The sequence below is a fragment of the Acomys russatus genome, chromosome 12 (assembly GCF_903995435.1).
Source record: "Acomys russatus chromosome 12, mAcoRus1.1, whole genome shotgun sequence".
NCBI classification, from domain to species: Eukaryota; Metazoa; Chordata; class Mammalia; order Rodentia; family Muridae; genus Acomys; species Acomys russatus.
In genome coordinates, this window is record NC_067148.1 from 19293987 (window position 1) to 19317732 (window position 23746).

At 42.0% G+C, this 23746-nt stretch overlaps 1 protein-coding gene across 1 annotated transcript in view; it reads right to left on the reverse strand.

The window, feature by feature from the left end:
• Daw1 (dynein assembly factor with WD repeats 1) overlaps positions 1-21366 on the reverse strand; it is a 38607-nt gene extending 17241 nt beyond the window's left edge. The window contains 7 exon segments of the mRNA XM_051153709.1: positions 2091-2111; positions 2113-2191; positions 7225-7347; positions 9201-9259; positions 11307-11451; positions 12080-12152; positions 21286-21366. Coding sequence (XP_051009666.1) covers positions 2091-2111; positions 2113-2191; positions 7225-7347; positions 9201-9259; positions 11307-11451; positions 12080-12152; positions 21286-21325 — 540 coding nt within the window. The 5' untranslated portion in view covers positions 21326-21366.
• Between the last annotated feature and the right edge of the window lie 2380 nt (positions 21367-23746).

The window sequence follows — 23746 nt, forward strand, 5'->3', positions numbered from 1 at the left end:
ATTAACCCAGGAAGCTGTGTGTCACAAGGGCCCCTTGCCCTTCTTCCCCCTGGACCGGGTGGGTGTAGCAGGCAACTCAGCTTGCGTGTGCCACGTCCATATTGCATGTTCCATTCATGACATCTCAGGAGAAGGTTGAGTTCTCTGGCCAGAAAAAGCTACCTAGATTCTTAAAAATAAAGCTCCCCGTGGGTGCAGAGCTCTGGACACAGAGCAGTGCTGGTCTCGATGTCTGGAAGCACACACCCCTTCTCTCTGTTGCTCTTCCTGAACATCTTCCCCAGTCAAGGACACTTGGCTGCCCCACTCCTATTACCTCACCGAGGTCCTCACGTGCTTCCAACACCATACTCACGCATCTGCGAACTAGACAGTGATGTGTCTACTCGTCTGCTGAACTGAAAAGTCCTCAGTGACAAAATCCTGCATCTAGTTTTATCAGGCATTTCACAACTACTGACAAGGGTCCCGCTCAAACTAAGGCACCAGCCAAGGACAATACAGGAGGTAAACTTTAAACCCCTTCCCAGATCTAGCCAATGGTCAGAATATTCTCCACAGTTGAGTAGAGAGTGTGATACGACTTTCTCACGTACTATGGTGCCTCACATTTGACCATGTCCCCTGGAGGGGGAGACCTGGTGGCACTCAGAGGAAGGACAGCAGGTAGCCAAGAAGAGACTTGATACCCTATGAGAATAGATAGGGGGAGGTGATCCCCCTCAGGAACAGTCTAGGGGAGGGGAATAATGGGAAAATGGGGGGGGGAGGAATGGGAGGATACAAGGGATGGGATAAACATTGAGATGTAACAAGAATAAATTAATAAAAAAAAAAAGAAAAAAAAAGATTGTCTATACAGAGAGCTTTGAAGGTTTTTTTGTTTTGTTTTGTTTTGGTTTTTTTTTTTTTTTTTTTTTTTTTTTTTTTTTTTTTTTTTTTTTTGCTTGTATGTTGTTTTTAGTTTTGTTTCTTTTGAGCCCAAGTTAGCCTGTGACACCCTATGTAGCCAAGAATGACAGTGACATGATTCTCCTGCCTCCGCCTCCTGGGTGCTGGCATCACAGGGCTGCCTGACCCCTCTAGCGTATGCAGTGCTCAGAAGCAAACCCCTGTGATGCAGCTGTGCAAGCGTTTCCCAGCTGAGCCCCTTTACTGGCCCTTCACACATGGTTAACAGTTAGAAAGATGCTGTTGGCTATGAAATTATATTTCTGTTGTAATAGGAACCATATGCAAAAGAGAACTGTTGGAAAACCCTAAGGGAGTGTGGTGACACCGCTGCTTTCTAAAGATAATGTCTTTCCTCAACTTGGGTTAAGTTACTGTCAGTGCCTCAGTTGCCTTAGCTGTGTCTCAAAATGGGGCTTTGAAGGGACAAAAGTAAGCTAATACACCTCAGTGGCTTGAGGACAGTAAATGCCACTGCAGAGTGCCTGCCACATCTCGTGTATGCACAGTTCCTTAAGCAGGTCACCACCTTCTTGAATGAATATGTCATGAACCTAAAGGTGGCTGAAAACCAAGTTTGTACCTAACCCAAGTAGCCTGGGCTCAAGAGGTGTCACATGATTCACAGGTGCCAGTTATCTCACTGATTGTCATAACATAGGATACAGATTGGTGAGGAGGGGGAGAGCACAAGGGCCCCTCCCAGTAGTGACAGCCATTTATTGGACAACTTGCCCAAGTCTGAATCCTATTGAAATGCATGAGATAATAAGCTTACAATTCCACATGATTCACAGAGGTTATTTTAAAGCAATTGCAATAATTTCATCAACCCTCATTGAGTCAGTTCTTCAATGACAACAAGCAAGTGAAAGCCAGAGAGTGGGGCTTCCGCTCACACTTAGACGCCAATCACGTGGCGTGACTACTTAGTTAATGCAAGCTTCTTTAACCGTATCTGCCAGTGGTTCCATCTTAAGTGGTAAGAATTACGTCTCTTCGGCCATGGACTATGCATGCAGACTAAGACTGTTAGGTCAAAGTTTGGAAACTCAATGTAAAAGCGACCTCCACTTACTCAACGGGGCCCTAAGAGGAAAAGCAATGCAAAGAGTCTGCGGGCTGTCCGAGATACTCACGATCTCCGCCGAGTGGCCCCTGGAAGGTATGGTAACACTTTCCGGACTCTGTGCTCCAGAGTTTACAGGTCTTGTCAAAAGACCCTGTGGCAATTTTGTCACTGTAAATATTAAAAGTCTGCGTTTTAGAAACAAATGCCTTGCGTGACATGCCAAACTAAGACTAGACGTACATGGCTAGCGGTCAGCTTACTTAGGCACACATTGCACTGTTAAAACAGTGAGCAATTTCATCTTTGTGCCAATAAATGGAGAAGTCGAGGTCTGGTGTTTAATGGTATCGATTCAGATGTATGCATGTTAAAATGCCACATGAAAGGTATCAATATATTTTTGTAATTATAACAACTTTTGAATTAGCATACCAATGTAGCTTGAGAAAATTAGCCACATGAGTACCAAGGATATGTAGTCTTACCTGTATGGACATGAACTCTGCTATATGTGTTCAAAAGGATAACACTAAATTTACAAGGAAAAGGGTCACAGAGATGAATCTAAGAACATGGCTGATGAGATTTTTGAGAAGCTGACCTCAGTGATTCCTTGAGAAAATACTACCAAATTATTGATGTCGTAGAGAGATGTAGAGAGCATGGATTGAACACTGGCATCCTGTGGGCAGAAAAGATGGCTCAGCTGGTCCAAGCACTTGCTGCATGACCATGAAGACCTGAGTTCAAGCCCCAGAACCTATGTGAGAAAGCCGTGTATTGGGGCGGGAAAGACTGCCCAGGAGTTAAGAGTACGTAGTGCTCTTGAGGAGGACCTGAGTTTGATTCCCAGCACCAGCATCAGGTGGCTCCAATGCCCTCTTCTGGTCTCCACAGGTACTGCACCTGTGTGTGTGTGTGTGTGTGTGTGTATATGTGTGTGTTACGTGTATGTGTGTTATGTTGTGTATTTGTGCACATGTACATGCGCATGCACACAAAAACTTGAGTCCTTTCAAACAAAAGGTTGTATTGAATTTAGGACAAGGAAATAGTCCTTCCCCAAAGGGCATACATAGGTTATCCTGATTATCTTTCCATCTTAGCATTGAAGTCTTTCAATTCACCCCCACTCCATATTTACCCTTGTAGAAAGTCATGTCCATCTGTTTGGATTCTACCTGTGGTTTGGTTTGGTGGTTTGGTTTGGTTTGGTTTGGTGGTTTGGTTTGGTTTGGTTTGGTTTGGTGGTTTTGTTTGGTTTGGTGGTTTGGTTTGGTGGTTTGGTTTGGTTTGGTTTGGTGGTTTGGTTTGGTTTGGTTTGGTGGTTTGGTTTGGTGGTTTGGTTTGGTTTGGTTTGGTTTGGTGGTTTGGTTTGGTTTGGTTTGGTGGTTTGGTTTGGTGGTTTGGTTTGGTGGTTTGGTGGTTTGGTTTGGTTTGGTTTGGTTTGGTTTGGTTTGGTGGTTTGGTTTGGTGGTTTGGTTTGGTCCATTACATAGTGCAGGCCTTGATCTCAGGATTCTCTTGCCTCAGACTCCCGACATGGATCATTGTACCTAGCATTCTATTTTATTTTTTTTAAGACTCTAAAATAATTTTTATCTTTTTTTATCCAGAGCTTTATTTTTTTTTCTAAACTCAGGCTGTTACCTAGGCTGAGCAAGTGCTCCACCACTGAACTGCACCCCCAGCCCCTACATTATCATCACAAATTATCTTGCTTTAAATTCATTTCTTAAAGTACAAGGACCAGTCCATAAGGTCCAAATCACATACACTAAAGAAAGTTATAAGTGTTCCGGACAGGCACAGAACTTACATTTGTCCAGACTAACACTGAAGCCCTGCCTTTTCCCCTGGTCACCCACTTGGTGCATTTGCAAGGACCTTTATATGGGTCCATGAGGACAGATCATCATGGTGAACACCCACAGGATACCCAAAAGCTTCCTAGGCCAATCAGGCTCCAGAGTCTCAGAAGGGTTCCTCCTGTGATATCTGGTCCAGGGCATCACATTTTACCTTCACTTCTGCTACCTTTCAACTCCTGCTCAACGTGAGCTCAAAGTGTTCTGAGTTACCTCAGTGCATTTTGCTAGTCTTACTACCTTCGAATTCATTGATCTCAAGTTGCCATTATCTCTTGGTCAATTTGTATTTAATGATAAACTCTTCTCTATGTCGTTATGACATCGGATCATACCCAGGCCCAGTTTCACACTCCTTTAATTCCAGCACTCAGGGAGGCAGAAGCAGGAAGATCACTATGAGTTCAAGACCAGCCTAGTCTACAGAGTGAGTCCAGGACAGCCAAGGCTACAGAGAGAAACCCTGTCTCAAAAACAAAAACAAATGTGTGTATGTGTGTGTGTGTGTGTGTGTGTGTGTGTGTGTGTGTGTGCTTTTGACAAGAATTACTTTGGCAGACTGATAGAGTTATATATATATATATCATAAATATATATATCATAAATGATAATTATAGCTCAGTGATTTAAGAATTACATTACTGAGTCAAAATTAGCCTTCGTTACATACAACACACAAACACTAATTGAGCACATGCACACTTAGGCACAAATGTGTGGGTACACACATTCACTCCATCTTACTCTTTGATAGCTATCTCAAACTCATTCTCTGAACCCCAAGTTCAATGGTATGCAATGAAAAACCCTGATTTAGCTCCTAAATAAGTCATCAGGCTGGGATGACTATTTTCCTAATTTGGGGTGTGGATTTTCATCAGAAGCAGAGGTAGAGTTTAATAGAACAACCAGAATAGGTGCCTCTTTCCAGAAAATGTTGTTCACAGATGCAAGAATATCATGCCTGTTAATAAATTGCTAAAGAAAGTTTAGTAAAATTAAAAGATTACACCAGTATTAAAACAATATCATTTGTAATTTCTATAAAACATTTATTTCTACAAGTGAGTTTAATTAATACTATAAAATTATCATTATAATGTAAAAATGTATGCATTAAAGTTAATCTGCAATTTAATTATACTAGGTAATCAGTTTATAATACCAATTTAAGTTGATTGTGCCATCATAATTAAGGCATTTGGGGAGTTCTTTTAAAAGATACAATGACAGGAGACGCTCACATGTCAATTGCTTTAACTGTGATGTAAAATTCTAAGTGCGGAACACCCTTACAGACCCCATTGTTTCCCTCTGCCACTCTGTCAAAGAAGGCTCCAAGCTGATGGCTGGTTGTCCATTGCCTCCTCACGTGGCCCTCTAGCCCTATCAGTGTGCCACAGATATCCTTGTCAAAAGCACAGGCACTGTCCCACTCCTGGGTTCACAGGCGTTGGTGAACAACCCAGCCCCGCAGGATAGAGTGCGCTCTCCGGAGCACGTGCTGACCTCAGTCCTTGCAAGATAGTGTGTCCTCCACAGCATGTGCTGACCTCAGCCCTTCATCCCTCTGTGGGAAACAGTCATTTCAGAGACAGACTGGCTTGCTGGGCAGCTGGCGAGCCACCAATTGAAAGCCCACGCTGCCACTGCTCCCTCCCTGGTATTCTCTTCAGGTTTCCACCTTCAGGCTTAGGCCTGATAGAGTCACCTCTAAAGACACCCAAACACCAGAAGTCTCTGTGGTTTCCTCCCCTTCATACTTAAACTAATTACTGTTGTGTTCTAAATAAGCCAGATTCCTAAAACTACCTTCACTAAGGGAAAAAATCATTTGAGGGGTCATTTGTGAAAAAAAAAATATATTCTTCGAAATTTTACTCAAATATATATACTCTCATGTGGCATGCTTGTGACAGAAAGCCAAAGTCTCTGAACTCACTAAACTGACCCCCAGGTCAGCAAATTAATCAGTAATCTGACTGAATCCCCACAATGTTTAGCTTTGTTGTTGTTGTTGTTTGGCTTGCTTTGGTTTTTTTGTTTGTTTGGTTTGGTTGGTTGGTTGTTGGTTTGGTTTGGTTTGGTGAAAAGGTTCAGTGAGGAAAAGTATCTGCTGCCCAGCCTGAGGTTGATCTCTGCGCCCCCGTGTGGTGGAAGAAGAAAAAAGAATCCTAGAAAATAGCCTCTGGCCTCCACCACCACATATGCACCGTGTGTGTGTGTGTGTGTGTGTGTGTGTGTGTGTGTGTGTGTGTGAGTGTGTGTGTGTGAGTGTGTGTGTGTGTGTGTGAGAGTGTGTGTGTGAGTGTGTGTGTGTGTGTGTGTGTGTGAGTGTGTGTGTGTGTGAGTGTGTGTGTGTGAGTGCGTGTGTGTGTGTGTAAGGAGAGGTTCTGGGTTGTTGCTGTGTGTCTGTGTGTGTGTTAAAAATTGAAATTAAAAAAAAAATTAAAAAGTGGATTGAGCATATATTTTAAATTTTTAAATAGGATAAGAAACTTAAAGAACTTAAATAGACGGAAGGACAGAATCCATTGGATTGTACCCACAACTTCATTTGGGAAGAACCTTCTCAGACATTTCCCTTATCAGCCATCATTAAAGACTTCAACTCTCTTTTCATCTTTGCACCTCAGTAGTGTAGGTGGTATTTTTGTTTGTTATAATGCTTTCTGTAATTAAATTTGATAGTCATTTCCACAAGTAAGGTTGAAAGCACATAGCTTGTGGTCATATAACTACCCCTTGCAAAGCTTAGAACCTCACTACAGAAGAGTCAGGCACAGTTATGGGGTGATGGGGTGAAGATGGTGTCATGGGCCTTAGAAACATGTGATGAGTAAGAACAGAGGGTACTAGCAATGTGCTGAGTCAGCTAACCGGATATTGGCTTGGAAAGGAGCCTCCACTGTTCTTGGCATTGTTGCTTAGCCTATTACTATATGCATATTTTTTTTTCTGCCCCATGAGACTGAATGCCCATTTATGTATGAAAGAAACCATGTTATACAGTAGATGAATGTCATAGACTCCCGCGCCACCAACACAATGCTGTACACGAGTAAGAACCACTTCTCGGGAACTTCCGAGGACAGGGAGTCAGCGTCATTGACTCTAGCTAACTCTCTACAGTGATGCTGGGAAAAGTGCTTCAACTTCGTATCCTTTATGAAAACTGGCACCAGAAAGCAGTGAACATTGAAGAGGACTTGAAAAGCCTTCTGAGGAACAAAGCAGAAACTCAATAAATTATAATCCTCTTTTCTTCCTGTCATCAACCACTAGGAGTTGGGGTGAATACAGGAATGATGAAGGAGAGAATAAGGGACATACCCGTAAGGGTTGTTGAAGGCTATGGCATAAACCACGTTCCTGTGGCCCTCCAGGGTGTGCAGCTCTTCCCCAGATGCAGTGTCCCACACCTTGCATGTCCGATCATAGCTTCCTGTGATAAAGCTAACACAGACAACATGAGCACATTGCATAGGGCGAGAACGGCAGGCTTTGTGTTCACAGATATCTTGTTTTGTTGTTGTTGTTGTTGTTGGTGGTGGTGGTGGTGGTGGTGGTTTTGTTTGTTTGTTTCCTACAGAATAGCTCCTTTTATTTATTTATTTATTCATTTATTTAAAAAGCAACTTTTACTCAACTTTGAGCACAAAGTTCTGACCTTCTTTCCCTATGCAATGAGGGTAACATCAGCCTTTATCTCCCAAGGATAAGATACAATAAACAGTTTTTCATGCTTAGTATACACTACCATTATTATATCAGTAAAGGTTTAAGTAGCTTAATGCAAGGATAACAAAAGTATGTTCATGTAAAATTCTTTAAATTTCCTCCTAACTCATAAGCATTTAATTTGACTAGGAGATTTGGCACAGAGCAATATGAGTCTCAATCTAAGTAAGTACCAGAGACATGTATTGAAGAAAGCATCTTCTCAACTTTTTTAAACATCCTTTTCTTCATCCTATCTAACTTACCAGGCTGATATATTGTTTAAACTAATCAATTGTCTGACAAACAGTATTTGGTACAGTGGTGGGCACTCAGTAAATGGCAAATGCCACAGTCAACTTGTTCAAGAAAACATGATAATTGGTTATAGAAAATTTTCATATTCTCCAACTCTCATTTTGGACGCATGATCTCCAGTCAAAAAGAACTAAAAGATAACTCATGCCCATGAGACTCAAAACATATCCAGATGCCAAAAAACTGAGATTGGTACATCAATAAACCCATGTTATGTCTTACTAAAAAAAAAAAAAAAAAACCTTTAAATTACATAACAGCCCCCTAAGATCTACACACTCTAAAACTCTACGACAGAACAGTAATGACTGAGGTATAAGATTTCTAGCTCTCTCAGCATGTACACAAAGTTCCAGAAAACCGAATTTTTATAACCTCAGATTTTCAAACACAGAATAGCTCCTTTGTTAGTGCCTTTTCGTACAGGAAATCACATTGAGAACAATGAGCAGTTTCTAAATTCTTTGACTTAAAAACTTACTAAATAAAAATAAGATAAATCTTCTGAGTTCTAGTCCTTTAATATTCTCGTATGTTTGAAGTGTGCATTATAATGGCCTTTGTGACTTTTGTGAAATTGCAAGTTCTGCATTGTGGGTAGGACTACACTCCCAGCTGTCAGATCATGACTTCTGACATCATCATCCCCCTCCCTCCACCTACATTCTACACATCCTCCATCACTACATTCTGCAGTATAAGAATGCATTTCTGTTTGAAAGCCTTTTAGTTTGTGTTATTACATTACAGCAATCCTAGCGACCCGGTAGGGCACATTTGCATTCCTGTGTATGAAAATGATTCTTTTATCTCATCTTTCCTAGCCACACCCTCAGAGCCGAAGCTGATCAAAGCATTCTCTCTACACAGCCTTGGTGGTCCTAACCATCATACACAAAAACACAGAGCTAGATAGAGAAGGCCCTCTTTGATCCAATGAATCCTGACCAGTCACGATGCTGCCCCTGAGTGAGCTTCAACAGCCCAGGCAAAGAGGCAGACACCTCAGTGGACTGTTCTGAGTCTTCTTATGCTTGGCTGCAGCACTTGATGGCACCTCTGGTTGCGTCTCACACAAAATTACACTAACACATAGAAACGCTGCATTAGAACAGTGGGGCCAAGAGCGTTAATCTATTTTCTGTGGTTAGCAGAATCAGGAAGTCCATGAGATGGGCACATTAGACTGTGACTAACTAAACTACTTGAGAACCCCTCAGAAATGTTCACCCTCTAATTGCTAAAAGTTGAAAAGGACAAGGGGACCTTACCATGAGCCTGCTTTGTTGAGCGCCACGTTGGCTAGCGGCAATATGTGTGCTCTGAGAACCTTCAACAGAAGAAAACATCATTTATTTTAGAGTCACGCCAAATTAAATGTATGCATTTTAACTTCAAACAATGGTGACTTTCGGCATATTCTTGGCCATATGTAGTAAGTGGGCAAGATCCTCAACAGTCAAACTAGGAATCAAACTAGGAGTAAAAGACAAACTATACTATTGTTTTTAAATTACATGTATTATCTATAGGCCCAGCTAGCAATCAGTCAAGACGCTGACATTTGTTATATTTTAAGATAGCCTTAATTAACCTGGGGCAGGGCAGATATCAATCCTCCAAACTACCTCCCATGGTGGGGCAGGCATGGGATCCCTGCCTCAATCCCATGCTAATTGTTTTTAATAACTTCTATCAAGCTACCTCCCATCCATAATCCCAAATACTTGTTAATATTCCTCATCTGGGCCGGATTCTCCATCCACGCCGCCGGCCATGTGCTTCTCCTCCAGCTTCCTCTCTTCACTTCAGGTCTCTCTCCTTTCTCTTTTCTCTTTGGCAGTCTTTCTTCTTCCCAGAATGCCTCTCTTTCTCTCCTAGCCCCACCTATCTCCTGCCCTGCCCAGGTGGGATGGCTTTTTATTAAGCAAAAGTTGGGTCACAGAGACAGCAAGTTGTAATTAGCATCAAAACACATCAGACCATCCCCCAACACTGTACTCTCAAAAGCTACAGATAATTGCAGGAAGTAGCTGGCTCATCAGTTTCCATCAGTATCAACTTGTTAAGAAGAACTATGGCCACTGAAGGAGATTGCAAATGGCATTCTTTTGTAGCATTGTTTTGTACATGCTACATATAATTTTCTACACATGTTGGAACAATATACATACAAAAAAATACTTAAATAGCTTCAAACATATTTATTTTACAATGCATTATTTTTTTTTAATCTTAAAACTCCCTTCAAGTTGAAATGCCACATGTATCATTGAACCCCTGCATTATCTACCAGCCAGTAATGAATGTTCATTGAATGAATATAGATGGAATAGCTTATTGGTTGAGAGGTCAGCTGGGGTGAGTCAGCCTCAGTTATGTCTGCTTCCGGAGTGCAACTCTTAATAGCTTCCTTTTTTGCTAGCAAATATGATCCTTTACAAGAGAAATTACAGGGTCCCTGTAGTTGCACAGCTTGTATTTGCACAGCTTGTATTTGTATTTAAACAGTGCCACCTGCTGGAAAAAAGTAAAGCCTGCAGTGCTTCGGTTTCTGGGAACTTGAGTGGATGAGGACCAAGGAGAACCTGGACGTGTGTTATCAGGTAGAGCTAATGAGTGCGATAAAACAATGTGCGGATGCGGCGACGAGGAGGATAACTCATACATAAAGCGAAATGTAATTCAGTGTAACATGCAGACTCTTGGAACATTTTTAATTTTTTTAAAAGTTGTTCTTAAGTAATTGCCATGGATATTTGTTACCTTGTTACGGCGGAATGAGAGAGGAAAAATCTATCATCCCACATTTGGTAGTCTTAAGTAGCTTAGCTTAGTTCAACCATAAAGCAGCAAATGGAAAACTGTTGCTATCTCATGCGATATCACTTCTACCCGTACTCTAACTTACTTTTAATAATTCAAAAAAGGGAAGTAAATTTACTGCAAATCCTTACTGAACTTCTCAAAACGTTCGTCTTTTGAGCTTCACTCCTTGTTTCCCTACCTGTTGAAAGTTAGTTTTGGCAAAAATGCACGTGAATACTAAAGTTCACAAGCAAGTTTTTTCTAGGAAAAAATATAGTATCATAGCCAAAGCAGTAGTGGCCGTGCTATTAATTCCAGAACTCAGGCGCAGAGTCAGCAGATCTCTGTGAGTTCGAGGCCAGCCTGGTCTACAGCGTGAGTTCCAGGACCGCAGGCTACACAAAAAGAAACCGTGTCTCCAAACAAAACAAAACAAAGCGTATTTTAAGAAAAGATATTACTTTTAAGAGAAATCAATAATGCGCCCAATTGTTTTCTTGGTGTCGCTACGCACACCTTTAACAGGTCAGGTAGCAGCTGTGGTGCCCATGTCCCCAATCACCCCTTACCTTAAACAGGTGGAAATTATGGTCGCAATGCTGCCTCAGTTTCTCCTGCAGCCGCTGCACTAGGAGGCAGACTTGCTGCGTCCGAGACTCTGTGATGAGAGGCTCTGCTTTCTGGATCTCTCCTACCAGGCTGTTGACATCCGTACTGAAATTCACCCCAAACACTTGCATGTCAAATTTGCATCTATGTTCACGACATGAACGTTATTTTGAGCTGGGAGATGGCTCGGTGGATAAAGGTGGGCAATGCACAGACAAGGAGGACCTAAGCTTGACTCGCCAGAGCTGGGATACACAGTACAAGCGCCAGTAATCCCTGCGCCTCTCTCGTGAGGTGGGCGGCACAACAAGGAGACAAGGAGATGTATTTTCGAGTAGAAGGAAGTCTAACTTCAAACAAAGCTTGTGACTTTTTTTTTTTTTATTATTATTAAATAGGTTACTGGTCGGTGGGGCATGCTGGATCTGCCAGTAGAGATTTGCGTGGTGTTTCCTAATGAATCAATACCGGTATGCTGGCTGTGACAATCCTACCCAATAGGGAAAGCTAGGTATTCTGTCTTCAAGACTTTTCTAAAACTATTCTAGACTAATCAGATCATATTTCAAAATAGCTCTGCTCAGGAAAAAAAAAGGGGGGGAGCAGAGTGCTGATCTTATGACCTTTATTTTTTAATATTAAAGCTATTTGGCCCAGCCGTACATCCTCACCAGGGTGTGGCACCTAAAAGGCTCTGATACGAAGTATGTGGTGCAGCATGTGGCCAACTTACCTAGGACTGAGCTCAAGCAAATCTATGGATCTGGTCTTTAACTCTCCACCTTTCTCATATTCCAGCATAATTCCTATAAAAATAAATAAGCATGATACAAAAATGCTTAACACAGCCTGGAGAACGGTTAATGTACTTTGAGTTCTATTTTTTTTTTTTTCACTTTCCTTTTTGGATTTTTAATTGTTTTGTGTCTGTGTGTGTGTGCGGTATATGCACACGTTCATGTGGCTATATAAACATACAAAGGACAGTGAGCACACACTTGCATGAGCACATATGTGGGAGGCCAGAGGTCAGTGTCAGGTGTCTTCACTTATTATTCCCTTCCTTATCTTTTGAGTTGGGGGGGGGTCCCTCGGGTTCATACATGAGCCTCAGGAGTTTGCCAATATCTGCCTCCCAAGTACTAGGATGCTGCAGACCTAAAAATCTGGTCCGCAGCTGGCTTGGTGCCGTGATTTGATTTGAATATGGATTATCCCCCATGGGCTCACAAGTCTGAGCACTTGGTCCCCAGCTGTGCTGTTTAGGAATCATGGAGCCTTTGGAGGTAGAGCCTCCTGGGGGGAAGTGAATCACTGAAGGGCGGGGAGAGGTTTTACCTAGGTCCCACTTCCTGGTCATGCTTGGCTTCCTGAGGGTAGATGCAATGTAACCAGCCCACAGCACAGCCACACTAGAAGCCCTGAGCTGTTGCAGTATATTTGATCACACTGTGAAACCCGAGATTGTGTACTGGAAAAACCTGTTTCTAGTTGTGGCATGGCTCAGGCTAGAGCACACACCTTTAATCCAAGAGCTTTCTGTTTATTGTAAACAGGATTAAATAAAGTTAGCCCTAGGTCAAGAGGCAGAGCAAGCAAACAGTTGACAGGGAGTCAGCATGGGGAAAAAGCCATAGAGAGTGAGATGAAGTCTGGAAGATGGGTAGAAAGACTCTCAGGAAGTAAAAGGAGCGGCATTCAGTTTGAAAGGTTTTTAAGAAAAAGTGGAGAAGGTGAAAGGTCTTTTTCCTTTTGGGACATCGGCTGAGTAGGAAGTAGGGAGATCCGCTGGGTGCTTCCTCTGCCTCTCTCAGACAGCAGGCTTCCATCCCAGTGTCTGCCTCTCGGGTCTTTATTGGTAAAATAGAACGCTTAAGATTTTGCTTAAAAAGAACTCTGTGTTGTCCTTGTCCTACCAACTGTGCTTGGCCCCAGTAGGCAGAAACCACCACAGTTGAGTTCCTGATCCCCTCAGTGCCTACCCAACCACAGGCCTAGTACAGGAGCAGCTAGCATCCCCAGCACTTTTCTCCAAAGCTGACCGCTAAAGTACGACCCATCCTGCCCATCCTAATGGGAAACAGAAAAGTCCGGAGTGTTCCAACCCTGTCCACAACTACATACTGAAGTCCTGTGTCTCCTCCTCCAGCCAGTATATCACCCATCTCAAGGGGTGACCTAGGGGGTCACTCAGAAACAGCAGAGAAGTACTTTTATGCCCCTCGCTGAAGTCATAGAAGTACCAGAAGCACAAAGCAGAGTGTAGTAACATTGTTGAGGGCCATGGAAGCAACCTGTCTTGGCACTAAAGCCCACAGCAGGGGACAAGACGTGACAAGGTGATGAACCTTTAAAACAAGCATTCTAGATAAAAAAAAAAAAAAAAAAAAATCTTAATAATAACCCCATGGCCTTAAAACAAGTAAGAGTCATTCAACGAACGAACACTAATATCCAGGATACATCATAAAAAAATTCATCCATCATACTAAGAATTAGTAAAGGCCAATAACAACCACCAATACCAAGATGAATGACATCTTTTAGTCATCTGTTATACATTTAGAAGAAAGTATCATTTACAAATGCCTCAGCATTGTCTAGAACGATGGGCCAGCAGTTCAGTGTGCATACAACTTTTGCAGAGGGATGCTGGTTCTATTCCCAGCTCCCACAGCACCTGTAAACTCAGCTGCAAAGGAGTCAGACTCCACAGACACCTGAAACTCACACGCAGATACATACATAATTAAAAAAAAATAAAAAACAATTTTAAAAAGTTTCAACAGACCCATAGCAGCCATTTATACCGGCATAAGACCTGCACAAAGTGGAGCCAGCCAGCATTCCAGCACTGAGGGGAAAACGGACTCACGATTCCATGCCCTACCTGAGGAACTATGGACAGTTGATGACTGTTGGAGGGGGAGAGTGAGTTTTCTTTAAGGGTATGGCCTCTGGTAGGCAAACCATGCTTCAGTGGCTGGCCAGACACTTAGGAATATACGGGCAGGTATGATGTTGAGGGGTAGGTAGATCTCAGAGGAGTTGGATGAAAAGTAGAAAGTGAATGCAATCAGAATGCATTATATATGAGCATGAAATCTTCAAAGAATTAATAAAATATTGCATGTATCAATACTTGAGCAATCACAAATCCACCTGCAATATTTTTATAAGTGCGAGGGGGGAATTAGGCAATAAACAGAATTAAAATGAATCAAATGAGAATTTTTTAAAAGACAAAAAGGGCAATAACTTGAGTAAAATATATTTGTGGGTAGGCTCAGTCATAAAGATGAAACGACATAAACCCTGTCTGTAAATACTTAGAAATGAAATATGCTCAACCCACACAACAGAGAGAAAAAAGACTAGGGCACAGAAATGACCACATCTCCATCACACATGTTGCCTGCCTACTTTTACTTCCTCTCTGGATGCTGCGCTGCCTCCAAACTCAAGCATGGGCCACAAGGTCACCGGACACCATCTTGGGGCAATAAATATGCTTTTATGATGTAATAGTTTCCCTGCTAAAGTTTAAGGTTTTAAAGCGTTTGTTTGTAGCCATAAGGTTACTGTGTAATTTAAATGCTGATTTCTGTACTCCCCATATCTTGTTGCAAGCCTTGTTCTGAGACTTTCCTGTCTCAGTGTTGTGTAAATACTGCTCCCCAATTGTTCCCCGGTATGCCAATAAAGCAGCTTACAGCCATTCACTGAGCAGGGGAGAGATAGGGCTGGACTTCCTGCAAGCCAGGGGAGGAGGATTAGAAGAGGAAGTAGGGGATTGAACCACAGGAGAGGTCAAGAGATATCAGGAGAGAGAGATGGAATAGGGAAAGCTGCAAAATACAAGTATTTCTGGAATGTTCCCTGATAGGAAGCCAAATTAGCTTAGAGGGTTAAGAATAGAGTAAAAACTGCTCAGATATTGTGTTGTGAAGCTTATTATTAAATATAAAAGAGTCTCAATTATTTGTGTGATAGCCGAGTTAATAGAGAAACTGAGAAACAAACACAGTTTTATAAAAATAACTTTAATATTTGTTAAGTGGTTTTCTAACAGATTCATACATAACACGTCAACATAACAGTATATTTTTTTAAAAGTTAGCCATGTGTTCCCTCAAAGAAAACCATCAGAACAGGGGCACAGTAGTTTTACACTCATCTTCAACACTCAGCCTAATTGAAGCCAGCTGTATTCTCACTCCCAATTCTACATTCAAATTCTTACCATACATATGCTGTTTTGGATGAAATACAAAAAAAAAAAAAAAAAAAGGTTGTATACAGATATATAACAGTCAATAGTCTTTTCAAATGATGACAGTTCTTCATTAATATAATATTAAAACTTAACAATTAAAAGTTCTTTCAACTATCTAGTGATAGTTGCAATATGGAACTACAACCACTTTGTTGAGTTCTCTGATAGACAGATACATTAAAATGCAGATTTTCCGTGGATTTTTATCCAGGCATAACTGAAAAAAACACTCTTTGAATTACGCATAGCTTCTAAATGTTCTCAGAGTCTTTCACACAGCTTCCAGCAGCCACATCTGTTAGGAGAACCTCCGATGTGCCATCAGAAAACGCTCACTGCTGGCAAACTGTCACGACCATGTAGTGGGTACAAGTTTCCTGAACTTTTCTCTCAAAGCTCAAATTTTAGCATTGGCAAGAAGTAGAAACTTTGAGGTTCATTTTGTCAGTTTTCAAGAAAATGTCTACCAAATGTTCCAAATCTTTCAAGTAAAAATTATCTTTGAGGGGTAGGACTTGGGGCAAGGGGGTACCTCACTGTACAACTCACACAGCCACAAATAGTTCCCTGAGGACAATCATGGTGCTCACTAAATACGAACATGGTATAGGGTTGAATATGTGCCCTCAGACTGTGGATTTAGATTGGTGGGCCTGCCATTCTACCTACCTATGACCCTTCAGAGGCAGCCAGTTCTGAAGCTCATATTCCTCCCTTCTTCTTCAAATACATCTTCCTTGGGCTTTTCCAAATGCTCTCCCTCTTTCTCCTCCAACGGCTTTGTTCCTTTAATTTTCTTTGCAGGTAAAGACTAATGGTCTCTAGAGACCATGTCCAAGTATTCTTTCTTCTTAATCACTCATCTATCTATCTATCTATCTATCTATCTATCATTCATCCATCATCTATTATCTATTATCTATCTATTATCTATCTATCATCTATTATCGCTCTGTTTGTCTGTCTGTCTATCTATCTATCTATCTATCATTTTCATTGGTACTTGGCTTTGTCGTTAATAGCCTAAACATTAATTATTATTATAAACTTAATTACAGCTCCCCACTCCTGAATTCCAGACATGTAAGGTGACTTGCCCTCACGGTAACAAGCAAGGCTCTTTTCCTAGCCTTGCTCCTCCTCTGGGATCCCTTCTTGGTGTCACAATTTGGGAAGGAATTCATCTCAGCACAGCCTTGCAGCACTTGGCAAAACATGTGCACGTCAAGCTTCTAATTTCTGATGGGCTGCCCAGAACCTTCCAGCACAGGAGAACACTGGAGTTAAGATGCTGTCTGCCATGGTTTCTCTTGCACTCCCCATCACAGCAGGAGATAAGTGTAGTAAAGATTGGGAGTCAGGCTAGTTTTATAGTTGCAAAACAAATTTAAAAACAGAAAAGAAAAGGTTCTGAAGAAAATTCTTGTTTAGATTGAAGACTGACAGCCTTTGGCACACTGAACTTTTCAGCAAAATATGGATATTACATTTTTCTCATTTCATTAGTCCTTTGAGAATTTCATATAATGTGTTTTGGCCATATTCCCCCCACTCTTCTACTCCTCCCAGATTGCACCCCTCACTTCCCTACCCACATCAGTTCACATCCCTAGTTTTTAATCTAAATTTACCACATTTAAAAAATCTTTTAAGAACATAGTTAAATGCATTATAATATAGAAATAAGCTGAATGGGGTTTAAAAGAACAATATAAAAGTGGGAAATGCCTGTAATCCCAGCACAAACAAACAAAAACAATATAAAGATTTAAGGTTGAAATAGATAAGAAATATGTATATATTAACAAAGAAGATACAATTAATAGAAATATCCCATTTACCAAAAAAAATTAATATTCTTTACTCAGAAAATCAGAAGTGCTTAAAGTGGTGGGACTATTAGCCAGTTTAATTGATGTATATTTAGTTCCTAACCAAAGAGCAAGGAACTGAACCCAAAACAACAAATAAGACAAAGGCTGTCATAACGGAACTGGTGGAAAAGCCCAGTCAGCTAGCACCTGAGCTTCAAAAAGCCAAGGCTTTATTGGTTAGTGAACTAATCCACACGACCAACATAGAAAGAAAATGGTCTATGATGGGTCGGTCAGCCACATCCTGTTATGTGCATTTGGTCCTCAAGTATTTAGGCAGGGACAGCTTTGATTTTGTAGGTGCTAATAGGTGTTCCAGACTCGCAAGTGGGAGGATTGAAATGAGGGCCTTAGAAGGCAAACAAAACTGCTCTCTATATAGACCTGATAAAGGGAGCACGGAAAACATTCCATGTCAAGCATTTTTATACCATAGGATAATGTTGTTAAAACACCCACTTGCTATTCAGTAGAGTCTGGAAAAACTTGCATATAAAACAGCACCTCAAGGATTGGAATTTATAAATCAAATATCCTAATTGTCCTAAGTAATGTGGCCTCACTGTAATGATAATCATTAAGTCAAGCATTGCAAGCCAGAGTCTGCATCCTGACTTAAGTCCGAGAATCCTGATGGAATATTGGCTATCAGAGCTGGATCAAGCAGAGATCAGATTTCTCTGATCTATTCTCATTTCAAGCTAAATTTCCAACATCATCCTTGCACATTATGTCATCAAGATTGCTTAGTCAACACATATGTGACCGGATATTTCATGCACTGAGATCCATATAGCTGCTGAAAATAGATGATAAACAGGACAGGCAAGATCTCTTATAGAATTCTTATCTTGTGGGGAAAGCTAGGCAAGAAAAAAAATAGTAAAAGGATAGTATACTGGATTGATATAGCTCTGGGGTGAGATTGTCAATAAAATGAGGAAAGAAGGCTGGAAACTATCTTTGAAAGATGGAACTTTTAGTAAGAGAAACCATCTAGGCTTCACTCAAACACCTTTGAAGAAAGAGCTAAAAGTTTGGGACTACTGCTATGCAAATGACCACAGAAGAACTATTCTAGGAGATAGTAGAAACAGGCAATCTGTAGGACCATGCACAGCTGGTCCAAGGCACACAGAACAGAATGTTGTTGCTAGCTGAGGGCTCAGAAAAGTTCAGGGTCAGATGTCCTGCAGGAGGCTGCACAGCATGGCCCTTTGCCTTTGAGATCAAGATGAACAAAAGTGTTTGGGGAGCTTGTGTTACAGAGTGACTTGGTCAGATGGACACTTCAACAGAGTCACCAGGTTGTTCTGTTGATGGGAGGCATGGTGAGCCTACATTCCTAACCTGAGCTCCACAGAAGAGGGATGAAAGTAAGGCAACCGTTTATCAGACTCTGTAGCAGTTTAGTTGCCGTTGCCATGAAAAAAAAATAACATGACCAGAAGCAACTTAGGAAGGGGAGAGGACTTATTTGGCTTACACACACCTACTACAGTCTGTCTATGAAGGAAGTCTGGGCAGGAACTCAACCAGGAATAGAGAGAGGCAGGACCCATGGAGGAGTGCTGCTTACTGGTTTGCTTCCCATAGCTTGTTCAGCCTGCTTTATTATACAACCCAAGACCACCTGCCCAGGGTCGCACCACCCAGAATGGCCCAGGTCCTCCCATATCAATCACTAATGAAGAAAAAGGCCCATGGATTTACTTATAGGCCAACCTAGTGGAGGCAATTAGTCATTTGGAGTTCACCCTTCCCAGCTGACTCTAGATGTGTCCAGTTGAGAAAAAAGCTAGCCAGTGCAGTGTCATATGATGATAAACATAACAAACAATAGCGTAGGGTAAGTGGGTAGGAGGTGTTTTAGGTGTGGAAAAAAGAGCTTTTTCCGGATCAGTGGTATTGACTGGGAAAAAAAGTAAAGAGGCCATTATAAGGTCTAGGGGAAGCTTGTCCAGAAAAGAGACAGTAAGTGACAGGCCTTCTTGTAAGTTTTAGAAGAATAATTCAGAGACCTAAAATATAGACAGGGCAGAAAGTAAAGTTCTAGAAGTCAACAGAGTAGGCTGAGCCAATTCAGACTGTTTATTTTCCTCTAAGCTTAGCAGGAGCATAAATAGGAGATTGTTGGAGATTTTTTGGTGCAGATTCTAACAGCAAACAGCAGATGAGCCTGAAAACCAAGAAGCCAGTTGACAAGACACCAAAGTTTCCCAACAAGAGACGGAAGTTTCCTGAATTAGGAGCTGGGCTATGTTAGCAGATGGAGGGGACGTGAAGAAAACGGTGGTGGAGAGTAGGGTGAGCTGACGGGGTCACAAAACAGTTTGGAAGTAGAGCTGATACAACTTGTTGATAGATGGAAAAGAATGAGCAGAAAGAAGCAGTGAGAGACAGCAAGGAAGAAATGAAGGATGGTCATGCGGCTTCCGCAGAAAAGAAAATGGTAGGAGGAAAAAGAAAACGACAGGTGATCATATGGCCTGCCGACAGGGGCCAAAGTATAAAAACAACACAGTCAGGACGGCATCAATGAAAGGAATAGTGACAGCCTTTTGGTTAAGACGAGGAACTAAAATGTTAGCTGCATCGCTGAGGAAATTGAGACACATGCCCCAAAATTCTTCAGACCCATTTTCTTTAAAACCGTCTTGGTTAAACTGGTAAAAGTGAATTAACTCTACTCTGAAATTTCTGCAGTTTCTTTACCCAAATGTGTCACTGGGCGGCAGGTGTGTTCGGCAGTTACTCCGAGCCATGTTTTGAGGATCTTATTTTATATATTTCCTTTTATTTGCTATTTCAATTGTATGTATTCATTTGTGTTATGTGTGTGTGCACATGAGCACATGCACACATATCGCAGTGCACATGCAGGGCTCAGAAGTCAGAGGAGAACTTCAGGAAGGCAGGTGTGTCCTTCCACCACGTGAGATTCAGCTCAGGTCATCAGGCTTGGTTGGCCACAAATACCTTTACCCGCTGAGCCCTCTCCCTGACCCTTTTCTTTTTCCTTTCTTTCTTTCTTTCTTTTTTTTTTAAGTCCTTTTATTTTCACTTTGAGTTCCTAGTTATAAGCTGAAAGTTCTTCTCCAATTTTGTCCCCAACAAGTTGTATTTCATTTACTCTCTAATGGTGACCATGCCTCACTCCACCTATAACACATGACCACCAGAAAAGCACATCCTACGAACAGCACAGTTCGTGGGCTCAGTTCACAATGACTTCATCAGACGCAAAGACTCTGGCCTTTTTAAAAGACATATGATGAGGTATACAAAGCATGTGAAGTCGTAGGTTCTTAATTCTTAATTTCTAAAGTGGCTGGCTGGAGTGTAGTGACAAAGGTAATGTGCTCGGTTGAGTGTGCGTTTTTTGTTTGTTTTCATGTTTTGCTCACTTTAACTTGATCATTAAGAGTTTAAAATAGCTGGAGGTTCATCTCCTAAGTTGCAGGAAACAGTATCCCAGGAGATCACTATTCATTACCCCTTCGGCCCCTCCCTCCCTCCCTCCCTAACTCCTGAGTTACTAGACAGGATTGAAAAGTTTAACGACTTCTTCAAAGAGACACTTAAAGGATTCTGAGGAACGGTGGTCAACGCGTGAAAGTGTGGGAGGCCCCGACCAGAGAGCTCTGGCTTCCGGTAGTTCCACTCAGTCCCTGAAGCAGGGACACTTAGTGCCCTTCCCCAAGGCCCCGCCCCTCCATCGTCCCAGACCATCCCACGGAGGTGGGGGGGGGGGAGGAAATTCTGGGCCCACTTGTGGGAACCCCGTACCTGGTGGGTAATACCGAATCAAGAGGCTCTTGAGCTTCATTTTCTTACTGTCCCACCTTAATGGGCTTCGTAGCCATGGAAACGGATAAACAGCAGCAAGACGCTGAGGCGCATGCGCAACACGGAGCTGGGTACTTGACTTGCATAGCGCCTGTCAGAGAAGCAGCCAGTGTTCCCAGGGGTGACAGTAGTCCACCCCATAGGAACGAGTTAATTCTTTAACTGTTTAAAATTTCCCTGAATTGACTCATTATTTTGGCTTCTTTTAGAGTGTAAGAAAAATAATTTTCGTTGTGGAAAATAAAATGTGCATAAAGTTTTCAATAAAAAGCAAATAAAAGTATGCAATTTTAAGGAGCTATTAGATTAGTATTCTGTTTCCTCCTAACGCCTCTAAACTGAAGCTTTCATTTTCCTTTCTTTGTTAAAGAAAAAATTAGAATGCTTGTAAGATTTTAAAAAGACAAGCCAACCAAGACTACTCGCTTGAAAGATAGGAGAGAAAGTTGAAGGAGGAAAACCTTTGCTGATATGTACAATTATCCTGGTAGAAGCGAGCAACACACCCCCAGCTGGAAATGCCCCACAACTGGCAAACAGACACACAGGTGAATGTGACCAACATGTCTTCCTACTCAGCCATTCTACTAGTCATTACAAGGCACAAACTTGAGAAAGGGATGAAAGGAAATGATGAAAATTTCACTTTCTAGAAATGAGGACGTCTTTGGTAGCTTGCGCTCACCTGTGTTATTGCTTCCACACCTGCTATTTGAGATCATGGCCATTGGAAAAACAACTTCACTGTGGAGAAACCCACAGGTAGACAGCATTAAATCATATGATCAAAGTTACCATCACCAGGACTGAGACACACTGACATCCCCATACCTGCTGTTGCACTCCACCAAAGAGGACACAATTCTAAAAGTCCTGCCCAAAGCACATTACTTGACGAACCCAAGAGGAAGCATCACTCATTCTCTATTAGTCAACTTTACATTACTGTCATAAAGTCCCTGAAAGAACTAAACTTAAAGGATGAAGGAAGGATCTTGGATTATGGATTTTGAGGTTTGAGTCTGTGGTTGGCTCTGTCACTTTGGGGTCTATCCTTGGAACATCATGGCACGGGCTGGAGGAGACTACTAACCTCATGGTGGCCGGGAAGCAAACAGGGGGAGGGAAGAGACAAATTAAGAGAACCCCTTAAATGCTCTGCTTCTTGCAGTTCCTTAAACTGCCACTAATTCCCCAACAGACAATTTAGCTGTGGCTCCCTCAATGGTCAATCTATTGATGAAATTAAAGTCACCAGTCACCTCCAAGACCCCACTTCTGAACCCCTATGCACAGCCCTCAATACATACCTCTTCAGACCCAAACTATAACATACATTTTGACTCGGATCCCAATCTTCCAAGGGCCAAAAACTCCCAAGAAGGAGCAGTCCTTGCCTTGGTCTTTGTATGAGAACAATTATTCAGAGGTTTCAATCCTAAGTTCCACTCAGTTTCCAAAGTCATAGTAGTTCCCTCAGGAGCCTCTTACACTAGGGATATTGGAGTCTTAAGTTAATAACCCAGAACCCTTGTCAGATACCCAACTTAAACTCCCCTGTGGCGTTTTCCTAGAAGACTATCGTCTTCTAGTTGTATACAAACAGAAAGGTGACCCAAAAAGGAGCCGGTTGAGTGTTGAGTGGATTCAGATCTCTCTTGGCAATGGCTTACACTGAGGTTGAAGCTGACTCATTGCTTACTCATTTCCAGGAGCCACAGCTCCATTCTCTCAGCCTGTGTGTGGAGTTCCTTCACCCCCAGTGCATTGTGTTATGAGCCTCAAGTGCACAAGCTGCCCAGGTGATGGTCCCCATCACAGTGTGTGGCTTAGTATGGCTTCCTCACAGGGTGACATTACTGCCCTGTGTGAATGGAACTCTCAGTGGGTTTGCACAATTCCTCACTAGATGAGCAACTGATGTTCACAAGGACTTTTACAGAGTATAGTATTTCACTCTGGGTCCCGTCCCTGCAGTGGGCTGACAATGTATTCCACTTCCCCCAAATTTCATATGTTCAAATTCTTACCCAAATGGGATGGTATAGGAAATGGGGCTTGGGGAACTACTTATGTCCTAAGAGTAAGGCTCTTATAAAGGGGGCCCTCAGAGAGCTCTCCAATCCCCTTTCTATATGAGGATACAGTAGGACCATTAATAGCCCAAAATCCATATGAAAGACTCACCCAAATTGACTAGAATGTCATCCTGAGCTCACACTTCCTGCTTCCTAAATCATGAGAGATCCATATGGTCCAATAATACTTAATTGCAGTAGCTTAAAGTGAGATGTCCCTGTGGGGACCAGCCTTGAGCAGCCAGAAGCCACACATGTAGGAGCCTTAATTTCCTTCCTCTAAGTCAACCCAGGTAGTCTAGTGAAGTTACTGTGGCCTTCAG